Raw genomic sequence first — 16,445 nt, 5'->3', positions numbered from 1 at the left:
CTCTGACTTCACACTGCCTTTACAAAAGCCCTACTGTACATGCAAGGCTACTCGTGACTTGGTGTGGCCGTTCTCTGGTCTACAAGAAGCCCTCATCATCAACGAGCACCATATGTTAAAAAAAATTAAGTGAAATAGATAAATGATAGCCTAAATGTGCAAAATACAAAACGAACTATATAAAGATTCAACATTCAGAATAAAAGTTAAGGATGAATAATAACACATTTATACCATGCAATCAAAAATAGTGTCATAGCAAAGTGGGATAAAAGAGAGAGAAATAAAAGTGGTTTTAAGAATGGGGTGAGAAACAGCCATTGCTGGTGATGGTGGTGTTCAGATGGTTGGGAAGTGGCCTGAGGGAGAATGCTGGTCGCTCACTCGGTCTCTACTGCTGCATCTTGCGGATGATGTCAGTAGAGATGGGTGGGTGGAAGTTGATGGTGTGGTGGCGGAGACCCTGAGACGTTTTGTAGCTCTTCCCACACCGGCACTTGAAGGGTTTGCGCACCCTTATCTGGGTTCGGTGGCCGTTCTTGGCATGATACTTGATCCCGTTTACATTCTGTTATAATGAAGCAAAGAATATGACAACCAACCACCCCTTTACATATAATTACACGTATAAGTTAACATGTACAACTGTGCTTCCTACAACTATGTCTCTCTCTCTCTATACATATACATATACATATATATATATATATATATATATATATATATATATATATATATATATATATATATATATATATATATATATGCAAGTATATATAAAAGAAGATGCCTGTTGACAGTATGCTATAGAAATGAGAAATAAAACATGTTCTTCAATCTTGTTCTGCCCCTGAACAGATGCCTAATACTGCCTGTTGCCTCAGACTAAGTCATCGCCCATAACTCTGTCATTCACGTCAGCAATGCAATTTTCTCAAGCTGCACATCATTTATCCCGACCGCACACACCAGATGTGAACGGAAAATCCTGTAAAACTCCACATCACTGAAGCAGACTAGATGTATGCATCTATGTTGACATGCTGTAATCAACTAAGAACTGATTTTCCATTGACAACAGCAGATAATCATTTTTGATTTATGCAAATAAAATAACATATCTCTCACATTTGGTCTCTCTCAAAGGGGCATGGTAAGAATATCTCACACCGTTACATTATGTTTCTATAGTGTGTATTCTAGGAAGAGATGCTGAGTGAAACCTACCTTGTATCTCTTTTTACAGCCTGGCACGGGGCAAGCAAAAGGCTTCTCGTCTCCACCGTTCATGCACATAGAACTGAGGATGGACTCGGAGCTGATTGCGCTCTCTGTGGTCCACGACTCATCACTGTCAGACTCCTCAAAGTCGACCTCCTCCTCATCACACTCGCTACCTGTGAGAGGGTGAAAGACAGAAGGTCAAACAGACTCAGGGCATCACAACCAGACATGCAATCATACCAACTGCTTTTCCATGGAGCTCTGATTTATACACACTTCATGACTAATCTGTGACAATGAAATCCTGGCCTTTGAGCCTTCAGGCTCACAAGGGTGGGCTGTTTTCATGTGCTTTGGGGCAATGTTCCCATAATCTCTACTTCATGTGTAACAGTGCCCAAGTTTCCGGAAAGACTGAAATATGCCAATCGTGGGAAAGAATATTCTGCATTTTACTGAGGTCTTGGGGTCTGAAATTGTTTTATCAATTAATTAAAAATGTTATGCCAGAAGACAAACTAAAGAAACCCCTAGAACTAAAAATAAGAGCATTAAAGCCTGCTTACTTTACAAAACACAAGTACATGGGAAAATATTACAAGGGAAATAACTAAACTTGTTCTGTTATGTAATCCACACTGTAGTGAAGTAGACTAATCAACTGGACTATGGAAGATGCCCCTCTTTCTCTGTAGCTTGACTGTGTGTTATTAAAAATATTTCTTCCAAGCTCTCCTGCTGATGCTTTTACTTACAGGATAATTAAGTTATATCACGCCAAACTTTCAGGCCTGCAATGGAGTCATAGCTGTTGAGTTCATCAACCCAGTAATGGGAAACACTGAGATTAACCAACAATTTAACTGTGAAATGTCACACAAGTGTAGAATTTTATACAAACAACACCTAATCATTCAATTTACCATTAAAGCCATTACAAACGACCCTACATATTAAATATATATTTATAATAATATTAATTGAAATGAATAATTTCAGCTGTTACAGCTGCTTTTCTTCTCACCTACCACAGTGAGTGAGACATCTGTTTCATCCTATATAATCTTTATTAAGTAAGCAGTCTTTTGTCATTCTTATTTCATCCCTGAAGAGGACATTGACTCTCTAACCCTTTGCCCTCCTTCATAATGTAGGAGGGTGAGAGCACTATCTAAGCTGGCAGAGATTCAGATTTACTTCAGCAGGGTGGATGCTTGCCTTCACGGTGTCTTGAAAACGGATCTCCTGGTTGAATGTGAATCTCCTTAACTGCTACACCACTCTGCTCCTTGCTTAATAAACAATGCATGACATGTATTTCACTGCCAGCAGTCACTACATTCTGGACATCTAACTAGAGGCGAGTGTGTTAAGGACGGTTACGTACCAGTAGGCGTACTGCTGCGGAAGGAAGAGGAAGGGGTAATCGGGGGGGTGACTGGAGGTGTGAGGTTTCCACTGGTGTGGCGAGGCGGAGTGGAAACACTGCTGCGAGACAGACTGCCTGTCAGAGACAGAGACAACTTGGGCTGCACCTTCTTCTTTAGGGTCTCGTGTTCTCGCCGCGCAGCATCTGTCATGAACCTGGCATTGTGGGATATAAGACCGGTCAGGGTTTGCAATCTTTCTCATAAAAAGTACATTTATTGTACAACTTGTTACTGTGGGATTGCCCTGATGTTTACAAAGTTCTGCTATTGAAGGTTTGCTACTGTGGAACACGTTTGGGGAAAAAAATATATAATTGGCTCTATTCCCATCACAAGAACCTTACACCAGGGTTTATGATGGATAGTAAAGTCCTTGGTAACTGTGTATCATAAAAATGAAATGTTAACATAGACATTGTTAAAGCAAAAGTGGAATTAACAAATTAAGCGATAACCACATCAAGATGTGTTTTTGAAGGCAGGGAGACAGCAGCAGACCTTCTTGTACACTGGCTTGTTGCAGAAGGCTTTTAAAAACCACTATTCAAGCACCATATCAAAGACGGCTGGGATGAACCTAGAGCAATAAAAAAAAAAAAATAAACAGCTACCAAATACTGAAGCAATTCATCTAAGCAATCCACCAGATGACATTTGAATTTGAAACCTCAGTGGAGCTCAGAGGACACAGCAGTAATACTCTACTGATGTAGAGGAGATACATCTTTACGGGGCCAAAGACTTATTAATTATGTCAGATTTATAAAGTAGATTTACTTAGAATTGAGTTACTGCAGGAATAACTGAAAATCCAGCTGCTTTCTTTCTCGATAATAGTTCATACATGTCTTTACCTGTTGATGTAGCTGAGGGCAACATATGTCGGCTGCTGCTGCTCCTGCTTCTCCAGAAGTCGGGGGTCTGTGTCTGAGTGGGCGAAAGAGACAGAGAGTGGTTACATCTTGTCATTAAGACAATATTGAGAATAGCAGTGTGCTTGTTTTTCTCCCTATTTGGGATGGTCAGTTCTCCCTGCACTGCAGTCTTTGCTTCACTGGGAGGATGGAGAAGTGTTACACGATCCCACCCTGATCTAACCCTTTTCCAAACAGGCATCCAGACCAACCAGGTGCAATTAAATTCCAGATTTTAGTTTAATAAATGCTTAAACAGTGGAAACATAATCAGTGCAAACTTTTCAGGTGGATTTCCAGCAAATATACACACACTTCTTTTCTATGATTTCAAGGGTTGATATGGGTTGCTGTATGCTTTCTGTGTTTATATGAGCATTGCGTTTGTATTAATTTTTTTTTATATTTAGCAGCTGTGACAGCGACGCTAGTATTTTCTTTTACGTGACTCAGGCTGACAGAAGCAGGCTGTGGCTGAAACTGGGTGAGTCCCAGGTATGAATGCGTGTGCATGAATATGAGGATTTGGGCTGTCAAAGAGCATGCATGCTCAGCAGACTCGAAGAATAAAGGCTAATAAAAATAGTGAAAATAATCAAAATGCAGGGTATTTTTGCAATGTGCAGTACAATTAGTTTAAACATGATGTCATGCACCACTGTCTAGACTACAGTCACTGTTTAGTTAAGTATTGCTGGAGAAGGGCACTGTTTCCAAGCTGATGCTGATTTCTTGACTAATTTTCTCTAGCCCTACCGTATGTACACTTTTTTTCTATTAGCATAATTATTTGCCCCCTTGCATTATTAGGCTATTTCACTGTTGGTAAAATGCAGGGTTCGGTCTGTCTGAAGCTATATTCTGCTACACTGTACACTTTTATTTAAAATATACAAGAAGAAAGTTACATCAAAAGTGCCCGGTCTTCTGAATTTTCATGGCACTCTTTGAAAAGCTGCTCTGCAGAAGCCACATTGCTCATACATGACCACACTTGACACATACTGTGTTTTCCCATGCTGTGCTCCAGACATTCATCTTGCTCAGCAGTGCTAAATGTACAACAATAGCCAATCTCCACACCCTGAGGTGAAGCGGGCCTGACTTCAAACGCTCTTCCCACTGCCGTCCATGTGGGAGAAGAGAGATGCCCTATAAAACAACACTTACCAGCTGAGCCTCCCTGTCTGCCTCTGACAGAGCTGTGAAAGACTGCTACCCCCATGTGGTTAAAGCTATTGCCTGTTTCCATCCACAAACTCATTTATACACAACACTTACACCTAAGGCTATTTGTAACATTAAAGTTTCATATTATGCTGTTGTAAGGCACAATGACTACAGTGCAGCTTTAATAAAATCTAAGTATTCAGCAAGCCAAAAACAAACAGCCAAGTCCTAGTTGATATGTTTTTAAAATGACTATGGCAATGATAGAAAACATATGGAAATAGTGTAATTAAAGTTGTCTGGTTAAAGAGATAAGCAACACCTTTGCGAGGCTGTAATAAAACTCTGAGTCATACTACATTATTACTTCGACAGTGTTGGGCTTTTCCTCCTGTTTGTTTGTTTGGAACAAAACACCCAAAACAGATTTCTATTAAATGTCTGCTGGATAGAAAGTCCTTGTACCAAAGAAGCGATTAGAGTTTGGTGGTACTCTCTAATATCAATAGATGATGATCTATTTTTTACTGTAATGGGGACAGAGATCTCACTCAAAACTCTCAAGGTGTGTCTGAAAGGGCAAGACTGGGGCTGGGTATCGAATGTCAATACCAACTGAGATGACTCTGCACCATCAATTATCAATAACTGTTTTGACAATTGGTATTGACAATTGCAGGGTCATATATAGTCTTTACTTTTTATGACTTAATCACAAATTTCCTGAACTAAAACTAAAGCTAATTTTAGACTTAATTTTAGTTAGTTAGTTTAGTAAAGTTCTTGTATAAAGAAGTTTGCATATTTTGTTAAATGGAAAAAGGATTTAGTAGAAACACATATATATTCTTTAAAAGAAATAATCCAAAAAGGATTGTTTAAGTCAGAGACTGGCACCAATATTGGAGAATGTCCAGAGTCGCAAGATATGAATTACAAATTAGATATTTGTGAAATGTTTTGTGTATTCTTTTAATTCTACATAATAATACAATTTAGTCACTGTGGTTAATTTGTGACCTGGTTATCACTCAAAATGAGCTCTGGGAACTGTTTTAAGTGAATTCAATTTCTCTTTAGGTGGAGAGAACAACAAAAAACTGTACATCTACTCATCTAGAAGCCATAATGAGACATCTGTGCATGTAGACAAAAGCTAAAACAGTTTTTAAGAACACCAACATTGTGTATAAATTGAAAGTACAGACACGCACATGCACAAATAACCATCTATCAAGGAAACGCACAGCGCAGACTACACTCTCTACTTTAACAGTGTCAACTACTGGCTTAATTCTGTCATGAACAAGGTGAAAGTTGATGTTGACCAGTAAAACTCAACCCAAACCACATTTAAGTAAAAATGAAAAGGCACACATTTTAGAGGTCTAACAGGCATCTAAGTCAACAAACCAATGTCAGTCTTACAGATGGGCGATAAAAGATGCAGGGCACCATCCACTCAGTTGTAACGGCCAAGCCGCTTGGTTGACGATGAAATGGTGGCAGAGTTTTATGATACTGGCAGGTAGGCTCTAAGAACATCAGCTTAAACATCAGCTTAAACCTCAGCGACTAAGGCTCAGAAGGGTTCTCTCAAGGCCTAAGCAAGTGTTTCATTAACAGTGGATTTATCCCCACTGAGAAGGACACCACACCTCTCGCTAGTCTCCAGTCGAAGTCATGGAAACACAGAGTAGGAAAGACACATTCATAACGGCACTATTCCCCTGCCAGAAGCCAGAGGCAGTGCAGAGACTATTCTGAGCTCTGTGTGTTGGTATGTGTGTGCGTGAGTGCACAAGAAATCCTTCCTAAAATCCCTAATGAGACTCAAGGAGTGGAATGGCGGCCTGCTCACGGACCGCTCAAACGGCAGTGGATCAATCTGTTCCCACACACTGTAAATCAAACACACCTCAGGTGGGGACTGGGGCGAGGGAGGCCTGCAGGGGCCAGTTCCCCCGCAGACTCTGCTATTCTTTTGGGGCCACCAGCAGTCAAGGAGAGGTACGAAGGCGCCTCAAGCAGAGATGAGAACCGCTCTAATCAAACTACGCAGGTGGTCCACCTTGGTGGCCGACTGTTAGAAGCCTTCTGGGAAACAAAAAAGGGCATTTATTCCCTGTCATGTATTCCAGAGGCAAACAATCAGCTCCTATAAGCCCATCAGGTGTGGTATAAGGTAGACAAGAACATATATAACACATATGTATAATTAATGTATAATAAGGCTCTTTAATTTTTATTGAAATATACTCAGATTTTTCAAAGATGTAAATTAGTTTAAACAATTTTTTACTCAAATCCAAATTGATCCCACACAAGGTTTCCATTTTCAGCAAATTCCGTTTCCTGCCAATTGCAGTTCACAGCAAACATAAAATATAACAAAATAACAGAGTTATCTCTCTGCAAAGTGAAGAGAAAAATCAGGATATGGAGGAAATGTAAGAAAGCTGCTAATTTGCTGCAGTTCAGAAAAACACTTTAAGTAATTAAAAAACATTTAGTGAAACTACACCCAGCATTAGAAATGCATCATGTTTCCATTATGAGTTTTGCATTACATTTTTTAAATGTGTTTCTTACCTATTTTTCTTAATAATTAAAAGCCCTGATACATGTCCCCTTAAAAAACACTAAACTAATATACCCTATATATTTCTCAGTTCATCAAACCTGCTTAGCCTTAATGCACACAAACCTTTCTATATGAAGCATTGACTATGCCTATTGTTAGTGTCTATGTGTGAAGCATGTGTATGGGAGCACATACTGACTGAGTCAGTGGTTGCAGTGTAGGAGTGCAGAAAACATGATGCAACATGTTCTCATTAGGGCCTCTATGACGACCCGCAACAGGAAACCAAGGGACGATCAACAAACCTTCCTAAGGCAACAGGGGAAGTGACGCCTGCTGCCCTCCACGACCCTCTCTCTCTCTCGTACACACACACACACACACACACACACACACACACACACACACACACACACACACACACACACACACACACACACACACACACACACACACACACACACACACACACACACACACACACACACACACACACACACACACACACAGCTCCCTCTCTTATTTCCACCAGTGTCTGGCTCTCCCATCCACCCTCATGACCAAATGCACTGTGGGGTAGAGCAGAGTGGTGAGCATTATGGTGACATGTTTATAGCGGCTGTGAGCAGCAGGGGACATTACCAGGAGTGGTGGCACAGGTAATTCATTATGATGTGACCTCTGAGGAGGAAATGAAACTGAGTCAAGCTCCATGTGTAAGCCGCCTTTGCGGGTTACTGAAAAAAACATGGGGAGGTTAAAATGATCTATTATAAATACGCTTAGCACAGACAGTAAATTAAACGCATACACATGCACTAAAACACACGCATAAAAACACACACATTCATTGTTAGTCATTGCAGACATAATATGGTAAATGGGTTTGGGATATGCAATAGGGCTAAAACTATTGATTATTTTAATTTTCAATTAAGCCGACAATAATATTCTTAATTTATCGTTTAGTGTACAAAATGGCCAAAACTTTCTCAGAGCTCAAGACTTAAATTGCTTGTTTTGCTTGACCAACAGTCCAAATCCAAGATAGCAAGTTCACAATCTTTTAAAACAGAGAAAAGCAGAAAATCATTACAATGGAAGAGCTGTAACTAATGAATGTCATTTTTGCTTGAAAAAATACTAAAACGCTGAATCCATTATCAAAATAGTTGCAGGTAAACTTTCTGTTGATCGAGTAATCGAGTAATCATTTTAGCTCTTGTATGCATTTTTTAACACAATGTGTTTTGAGACGGATATCCAGCATTTATCATCTGTGAATTTGACCATGTTCATGTTTAAATTGCAGGTATTCAGTATTCACAAACCTGCATTTTTGGAAAGCTGGACAAGCACATCTGCTTAAATCCATAGAAGTCAAAGTAGGTGGGATATCTCTACAGAGATCAGATCATTTCGGGGATACACCAGGTTTTTAAATTAAGAGTTACGCAATTTGCAAAACAATAAATACAAGTTTTCTAATTTATGCAGCTATAGTAAAAGAGGAACCCTCATATCTGTAGAATTTGGCATGGGAGAATATCTTATGTTTAACATGATCCATTGAAGCATTGAACAAAATCTTATAAGAAAAGTAACACATTTCAGCAAAAATATCACATTTGTTCTACATCGAACTACGTGCCCATGTTGTGTGATGTCAACACAGGCTGTACATCATCTCCTATGAAGAATGTTTTATCGAGTACAGGAGCCCCTCATGTCGCAGTCACCGCCCAGGAACAGGAGCACTGGTGTCGGGGGATGGGGAGATGTAATTAGGCCCACCAGGTGCACAGATCAGGGAACTAGTTACTGCTTCCCAAATTTATTACTTCCGTGCAGATTTTGGGGGTGCATACCAAAATCTACTAAATGAGCCTCCAGTGAGAATTGGCAACAAACAGACTCATTGTTACCGAAGCCTGGACACTTGAGGCCATCAGTGCACCAGGCCCAGCAGTACACACACCCTCAGGTCTACATAACATGGTCGCTATTTGCTTCTGGTCTACAGTGGCCTGGCCGCTCATTGACAAAGCAAACATCTCACTGGCTTTAGTGCATGCAGTTTTTTTCATGCCACACAAGAATACTAGACCATTGAGGAGATATCTCAAGCTTTTAGGCTCAGTGTTAAAAACTTTCCTCTGGTGTTTTCTGGGGCTCATTAGCATCTGCGCTCTTAAAGTTAGCTGAATTTGTTCACAAAGGCCTAAAGTGGACCACCCAGCACTCATATTATCAACTTGAATCTGCTGACTCATTTTGAATTTGTTATATCGTAATTAATGTTGGTTGGAAATTAGTCAGTATTTTAATTGTATTTGATATTTGTTTTATGAGATTACATTTTTTATTTTAAGTTTTTCAGGAAACGCATTACACTTTTCCACATAGCTGTATGTGGGAAAGGGTTTATATTAAGAACATGGAGCTTATAATCTCTACATCATCACTGCTATGACCAGTTAGGTCTTTGGGCTTCTTACATTTTAAAGTTACTGTAGTAAAAAGTACAGAGATGAATGTGTACAAATCCAGTTTGGACAGATTATGATATATTCAAGTATAAGAAGTATTCTTTAAATTATTAATTAGCCTTTTTATCTTACCGATTTACAAATGATCCTTTTCAATATGGTTTTATTTACTGAAGTTTGGCCCTTGCAGGCTGGTTAATGTATGACACATTATTCTGTTATTAAATGAGTCCAGCAAGTAAGTGTTGGCCTATAATATCCACCATAAGCTTTTACTGTACAGACCAGGCAGCTCAAGACAGCCCCCTCAACCAATAGCTCAAGTTCAAGTTTCAAGTTTATTGTCATATGCATATTAGTACGAAGTACCACAGCAATGAAATACAATGTGCATTAGCAATAGCAAAGCAGCGCCACCTCTTGTTCGCAGACCTGACCAGCAGGCCGGCTGGGGAAAATGGGGACAAGAATGTGTGCTTGTTTTCCAGGCGCCTAATTATAAAGGAGAATGTGCTTTGAGCAGCAGGCCACCAGATGAGGAGGAAGACAGGCCAAATCAAGCACTCTCTCTGTAATTATGCTTCACAGGCACTTGGCACAACGCACAAGATTTCGCACTTCTCATTGTGGGCACAGGCCAGTGGACAAAGGAGGGGGGCAGCAAAGTTTTTCCACTCTGAGCCAACTAATTGCCTCATTATTCCCCAATAAGTCATTTGGAAGCATTTTTTTCTAAGGCTAACACCTCGGACACATGCACAGCACACAATCTGAGGGCAAAGGATATTAAAGCCAGTCAAGCAACAAACAAGGACAACAGAGACAGCTGGGCCTTGTCAGCTTCAATAATAAGAGTCTGAAATATTAGATTGGGAAACAGATGTAGGAACTAAAAGAGGGTCAAACTGTGAATAAGGGAATTCACTTTGTAGACTAGGCTTAGTTAAAAGATATAAATGCTTTAGCACTTTGCCAAAATGTAAAGTTCATAATATAAAATATGTAAAATGTATGTAAGATAAAACTAAATTGAAATGTAGTTTCTGACCCTTTATGCCCTCCAATTAATACATGGATATAGAAATATTGTATGGAGGACCAAAACAGACAATACATATATAAGCAAAATAAATAAATAAAGTGATACACAAATTTCTATAGTGATATGCTGCTTTTATGTTTTTATGTATTTATATAATAAAATGAATAGGGGCTATAAATACATCGGCCTGTGGCACTAAACACACAACCACCTGGAGATTTAATTCAAATCCTAAAATCAATTTATGATGTAAACTCAATACCATGCTTTAATCTTTTACATATTACTAACTTTGACCAATATAAAGTGCTTTGTAAGCACATAGGTTCCCAGCTAACAACTGCTTTTCACATAATGGCCATCAATTGTCACACAAATAACTCAATCAGAAAAATTTATCATAAAGTAGCTGAGGCAAATAAATGTTTTCATAGCTTGATCCATAATGAACAGGGAGTTCTTTTGTTATTGTTTTGCCCCACATGAACTAGAGGTGGTGCTGTTGATTGTGGTGGGACTTGATGTGCAGTCAGGAGGGCAGCTGTTTTCTAGTGTTTGCACTGATAGTAAGCATGCTATGAGCTGCCGCAGTTGTACTGTACACCAACACTCATGTGGGATTAGATATGATTTAATGCATAAATTACAATAAAAAATAGGTATAATACAATTGTAGATTTTTTTTACTGTGACACACTTGCTATAGTCCTAGTCATGAAGCAAATTCAAAGTCCAAATCTATACATCACCATGTTGTTTAAAGGTACTTTTTACTTTTTCAGATGGTCAGATTTTGGGTGGCATATCATTTAAAACCACTTGATGACAACTGCTTTAAAAACAAAAACAAATAATGGATAATACAAAGCAGTTTGCAGGAGGTTATATTGTAATGGTGTTGGTAACATTTGTGGATTTGTGATCAACACTGATGACTTCATACGATCTCAAGAGTGATTTTTGTTTTAAATGAAATGAATACTGCAACTTTAGGCAATACATGAGTGGAAAGCCACAACAAAGGTTGAACATCATTGCAAGCTATTTGCTTTTCAGAAACCAGAGAATTTGATATTTTCTCAGGTTTATCAGCTGCAGACGCCATATACAGTTAGTTTGTTTTGACTTTGTTGAAGAGTGCATCCTTATCTCCAGAAAGTTAGTAAAACTGCACTATGTTGTCATTGAAACAGGCTTTTAAGTAATCAGTGTACCTTTATTGGTTCCTGCTGCAGACTACAAGTTAACTCACTACGCTTCGAAAGCAGCTCTGCGCGCGGGCCTTGCACTGCAATAATATTGCTCGAGCGAGCCGACGGAGCATAAAGAAACTGTCTTCCTGTCTGTGTTTCAGTGCGGCTCGGTTGGTGTTGCAGCTACCTAATCAGTGATACAGCGTTGGTAAAGAAATGTAGATGGTGAACATGAACTGTAATATATATCTATACATAGACATCAACAGCCACCACACCTAGCAACACGGTTGTCAGGACGCAGGAAGTAACTTGCTAGCTCGCTAATTTAGCCACTTCTGCTAGCTGCAAACCTCGGTCGTTGCTCGCTCACTACTTCTCGGCTCTTACCGATGTGGTTATCCTCGATGTGCACGATTAGCTCGGCCAGAGAGTCGAAGTGAAGTCCGCAGCCCCCGAACCTGCAAGCGTTGGAAAAGAAAGAAGCAGCGGCGATGCCTGTCATGGTGAGGGGGGAGCCCAATGAGACCGCGGGCGACAGCAGGCGGACAGCGCGCGGAACAGGTAGAGGCGCGGAGACGGTCCGGGAAAAAAGGGAAATGGCGGTATAAGGGGATTAGCTTCATTAGCTTTCATTAAAAAAGCTTAAACTATTTTTTTTTATTTTGACAATAGCCTACCTGTTGGCCTACTAGACACCAAAGAAGCTTTTTAAGACTTTAGTTGCCACTAGCCACTAGCCACTAGCCTAACATGATATTGTATGAGTAAAGTTGGCTACCTGTGTACGACTTGCGAAGCAGTGATCAGCAAATACTAACTACCTTTACTGTTAAAATACTTTAATACAATTCATTCAGCTATCAACTTTTCTATTAAAGTTATAAATTAAACTAGAACATTAGTCAACGAATCAAATAACCTTTTCATCACTAACTAAATATCGCCACTAACTAAATATAGAATGTTTATCATGTTTATGCTAACAATGCACAGTTTTTAAACATATTAAGTGATTGTATTGTTTCTCAGGGCGTAATTCTCAAATAAATTAGTGTATTTATTATAATTATAAATATAGACACTATACAATGTATTTTATTATGTATGATATGGTAATAATAAAATAAATAAAATTTTAGCAAAGTCAGTTTTCCAACGAAAAAGAGTGGAATTACTTTTTTTTTAAATTGCGTTTTGACGCAGTTTGTGTACTTAATATAGTTGTCAGGATTGAGAAGAAAGAGAGATTGTCAGTAGCTAATCAGCACCATTACTACAAACAACCTGCTGAATCCTTCCAACTTTTCAATTTGCCCCCCATGCAGTGCCTTCCCTGAAGGTGTGTATGCTTTAACAAACTCTAAAGTGTTTTTGTTCATTTGAATCCTAAATCTGAATTTGTGTCCACTTATAGCCACACTAAAATTAATTTAAATTAATGAATTTATTGATATATTTATTGATTTATTGAATGCAATTATCAGTAATTATCGTTTGTGATAAGCGTTAGTGATGCAGTTGTGGCATGCGTCTCACTTGAGCAGCTGAAAAACATCTTATGGCCACAATGTGGCAGTGTTGGTCAGTAGATTAATTTAGTCATGCTTGTTCTTTGTGTTCAGTGATATATTGTCTTCTATATCCCACACTTCTACCAAAAGTGTTGTTGCATACATGATGCTAATACATACTCCAAGAGAGCAGTATCACATATATTTTAAATGCACATTGCTTCAAGCTTCTGTCTGATGTTATGTCTACATCCATAGTTAGTAACTTCAAGAGCACTTGATGCATCACATGCTGCAAGGTAATTTTGTTCATTCAGTTGCTTGGGATAGAGACAAGCTTGAAACGAACACGTTGCCATATAGGTGTTCGCACTTATAAAGTGGTCAGTTTCCAATAGATTCCGTTATGTATATGGAATCAATTTAAATTTTCGGTTCACAGAAGAAGAATTTGACTTAAAGTACTTCTCAGAGCATTATATATGAAACATTTAGTATCTTGATTGTTCCATGTCTGTTTTCAGTTAAGAGATGGAGTTTTACTTTCTCCAGTTACTTTCATATATTTTTTTTTTTTTGCATTTTTTGCATTTATTGACTGTGCAATAACTTTAAGTTTATGCCAGGTGATGGTGTAGTGGGTCATCATTGGGTCCAGTCCATATTCAGATCAGGCACCACAGTAATGGTAAAACTAGTTTTCCAGTATGCTTGAGAACACATGGGACATTACTTTGAAAGCATCTCTTAAACGAAGCTAATGGCTTTCGTTTAAGATGCTGGCATTGCATTGCCTATCCTCAGTTATTTATTGATGGTTGTGCATGATGAGCATATAGCTGCAACTAATCACTACTCTTCAACTTGTTACAGACCATAAATGTAGATGTTCAGTATTTAGGATTTTCTGCTCTAGAGATTTCCTGAATAGGTTGTTTAACCTCAATGTGGAAACACATGTAGGGAAAGTCACATATCACAGCTGCTCGTAAGTAACTAGACCCTATTGCCTTCTTTGACCTACCCAACAAGCACTAACCAACAACATAATTTGCTCTCTGTTAGATAGTTGGATGCATTCCCACATACTACAGTAAATAGGGGTACCTAATTTCTTCTGGCTTCTAAAATTTTGCACCCAGCAGAGATGTATTTATTAAATAAATCCAAAATATTATCCATACAATGTTGTAATATAAATTACAAGAATGAAATATATAAAGTTGTTGTTATATCATCCATTTATATGACACTTTTCAAAACCCAGCCAGAGAACATTTATGAATGGTTTTACAAACAACTTTAATAATCCAGTACGAGCACACAGAAGCCCAATGCATATGTCAAAAGAGTGATGTACGTACTTACTCACAAATGCTGAGCACAGAGGACATCACCCTACACTGTTGTAAATCTAAAGAGTCATCACACAGGCATCACCATTCACCAGCCACGTAATGTAAATGTTACAGGGTTGAGTGTTTGAGTGCAGGAATGTCAATGGGGTTATCTACTGGGAACCTCCCAGCACATATGTTTTGTTGAATTAGGCTCTCAGTTCCACCATAACACTCATCCCATGATCCGAGTCTCTGCCACACCAGTGGAGTTCCCTACTCCTATGGTTCAATTTAAATTCCCACAACCCCATACTGAATGAATTAATCACTGCACGTTTGTTTTGCCGTGTAGTGAAGCAACTGTAATAGATGCAATGACATTGACACAGTAGAGCAGAGCATGATAAATCACTAAAGATTCTCATTTTAACATGTAAATATACTTTGCAACCCGCCCCAGACTTTGATAAACAATGTCAACAATGTCATGCTTTGGCAGTACTGTAACAAGTCCTGAGGTCATTATTCAATATTTCCTGATCTTTAACCACTAAACAGCTAAACATCCATCTCAGCAATACAGAAACTAAATTATATCAACAATCACAGGCTACAAGTCTGGCTGAGAAGAACTGAAATGGAACTTGGGCTGCATCCATTGGTAAAACAAGCTTGGTAATCAGCCACTGTGAGTCTATGAACAAAAATGTGATCAGAATGTCTCTGTCACTGTTTTTCAAATCCTAAATAAAAATGGGCAATATGGAAATAGAGCTCGCAAGGGGCAGGGAGATGAATTTGAAAAGATTGGAAAACATAATTTGCCTGAGAGCTGTTAATAATAGATAAAATTATTCTATCATTTAATTAGAATACCCCTTTAAGACATTTTGTAGAAAGAACCTATGCTGTGTTTTTCACCTCCATCTTTTATGCAACGTTACACTTAGTAAAGCTATTTTGTTAGAAGTGAAGATATTAAACAGCTGAATGTATAATCTGACATAGATACATACATACATATCTGACTTGGGTTGCCGAAGTGTTGAAATGTGGACAACAGTGGCATGCAGTTATATTGAGAGCCCAACGTTTCCATCCCTGCAGGCACAATTGTCTCCGCTTAAGGTGTGGTGAATAGGAAACAATGTTTTACAGTAACATTCCATCAACGTCTGCTTTCCATCTTCGATTGTTGGACAAAGTAAAATATATATATATATTTTTTTATATTTTGTTTACAAATTGAAAACCTGTATGACACTTTTGTTATTTAACCTCCTTCGCCTTTTGCACCTGCTGCAACAAAGCATCCTCGCTGGCGCTAATCTTCCCAAGGTGATCTTACTCAAAAGCATTGCACAAAGGCACAATAATAAAAGGTTTAGTATAATATAGATCAAATCTGCTTTAGTGCGGGTCACTGACCCAAACTGTATCGGCTCTTTCCAACCTTAATAGTCTGCTCCTCTTGGAGCATAATGTTTGGATTGGTTGGGAAATATATTGGCAATAAAGAGACAAAAGGATGTCATAAACGTTGAT

The 16,445-nt window shown here is 38.7% G+C and overlaps 1 protein-coding gene across 1 annotated transcript; it reads right to left on the bottom strand.

Moving 5' to 3' along the window:
- Positions 1-308: 308 nt before the first annotated feature.
- jazf1b (JAZF zinc finger 1b) lies at positions 309-12,551 on the bottom strand. Its single transcript, XM_039805066.1, has 5 exons — positions 12,437-12,551; positions 3,509-3,581; positions 2,612-2,808; positions 1,228-1,397; positions 309-568 (listed from the first exon to the last, which is right to left on the bottom strand). The coding sequence occupies exons 1-5, from the start codon at positions 12,549-12,551 to the stop codon at positions 392-394; spliced, it is 732 nt and encodes a 243-aa protein (XP_039661000.1). The 3' UTR covers positions 309-391.
- Positions 12,552-16,445: the final 3,894 nt, after the last annotated feature.

This window comes from Perca fluviatilis, chromosome 7 (assembly GCF_010015445.1).
Source record: "Perca fluviatilis chromosome 7, GENO_Pfluv_1.0, whole genome shotgun sequence".
NCBI classification, from domain to species: Eukaryota; Metazoa; Chordata; class Actinopteri; order Perciformes; family Percidae; genus Perca; species Perca fluviatilis.
The sequence above is the reverse complement of the archived record's forward strand: the minus strand, read 5'-3'. Positions and strand labels throughout refer to the sequence as shown.

Bases quoted from the DNA above. Each gene is read 5' to 3' on its own strand.
- jazf1b (XM_039805066.1), bottom strand. From the start codon at position 12,551: ATGACAGGCATCGCCGCTGCTTCTTTCTTTTCCAACGCTTGCAGGTTC. The intron at 1,398-2,611 runs GTACGTAACCGT...ACCCTCTCACAG, and splicing joins CCGCAGCAGTACGCCTACTG to GTAGCGAGTGTGATGAGGAG. The intron at 569-1,227 runs GTAGGTTTCACT...TCATTATAACAG, and splicing joins GCTGTAAAAAGAGATACAAG to AATGTAAACGGGATCAAGTA.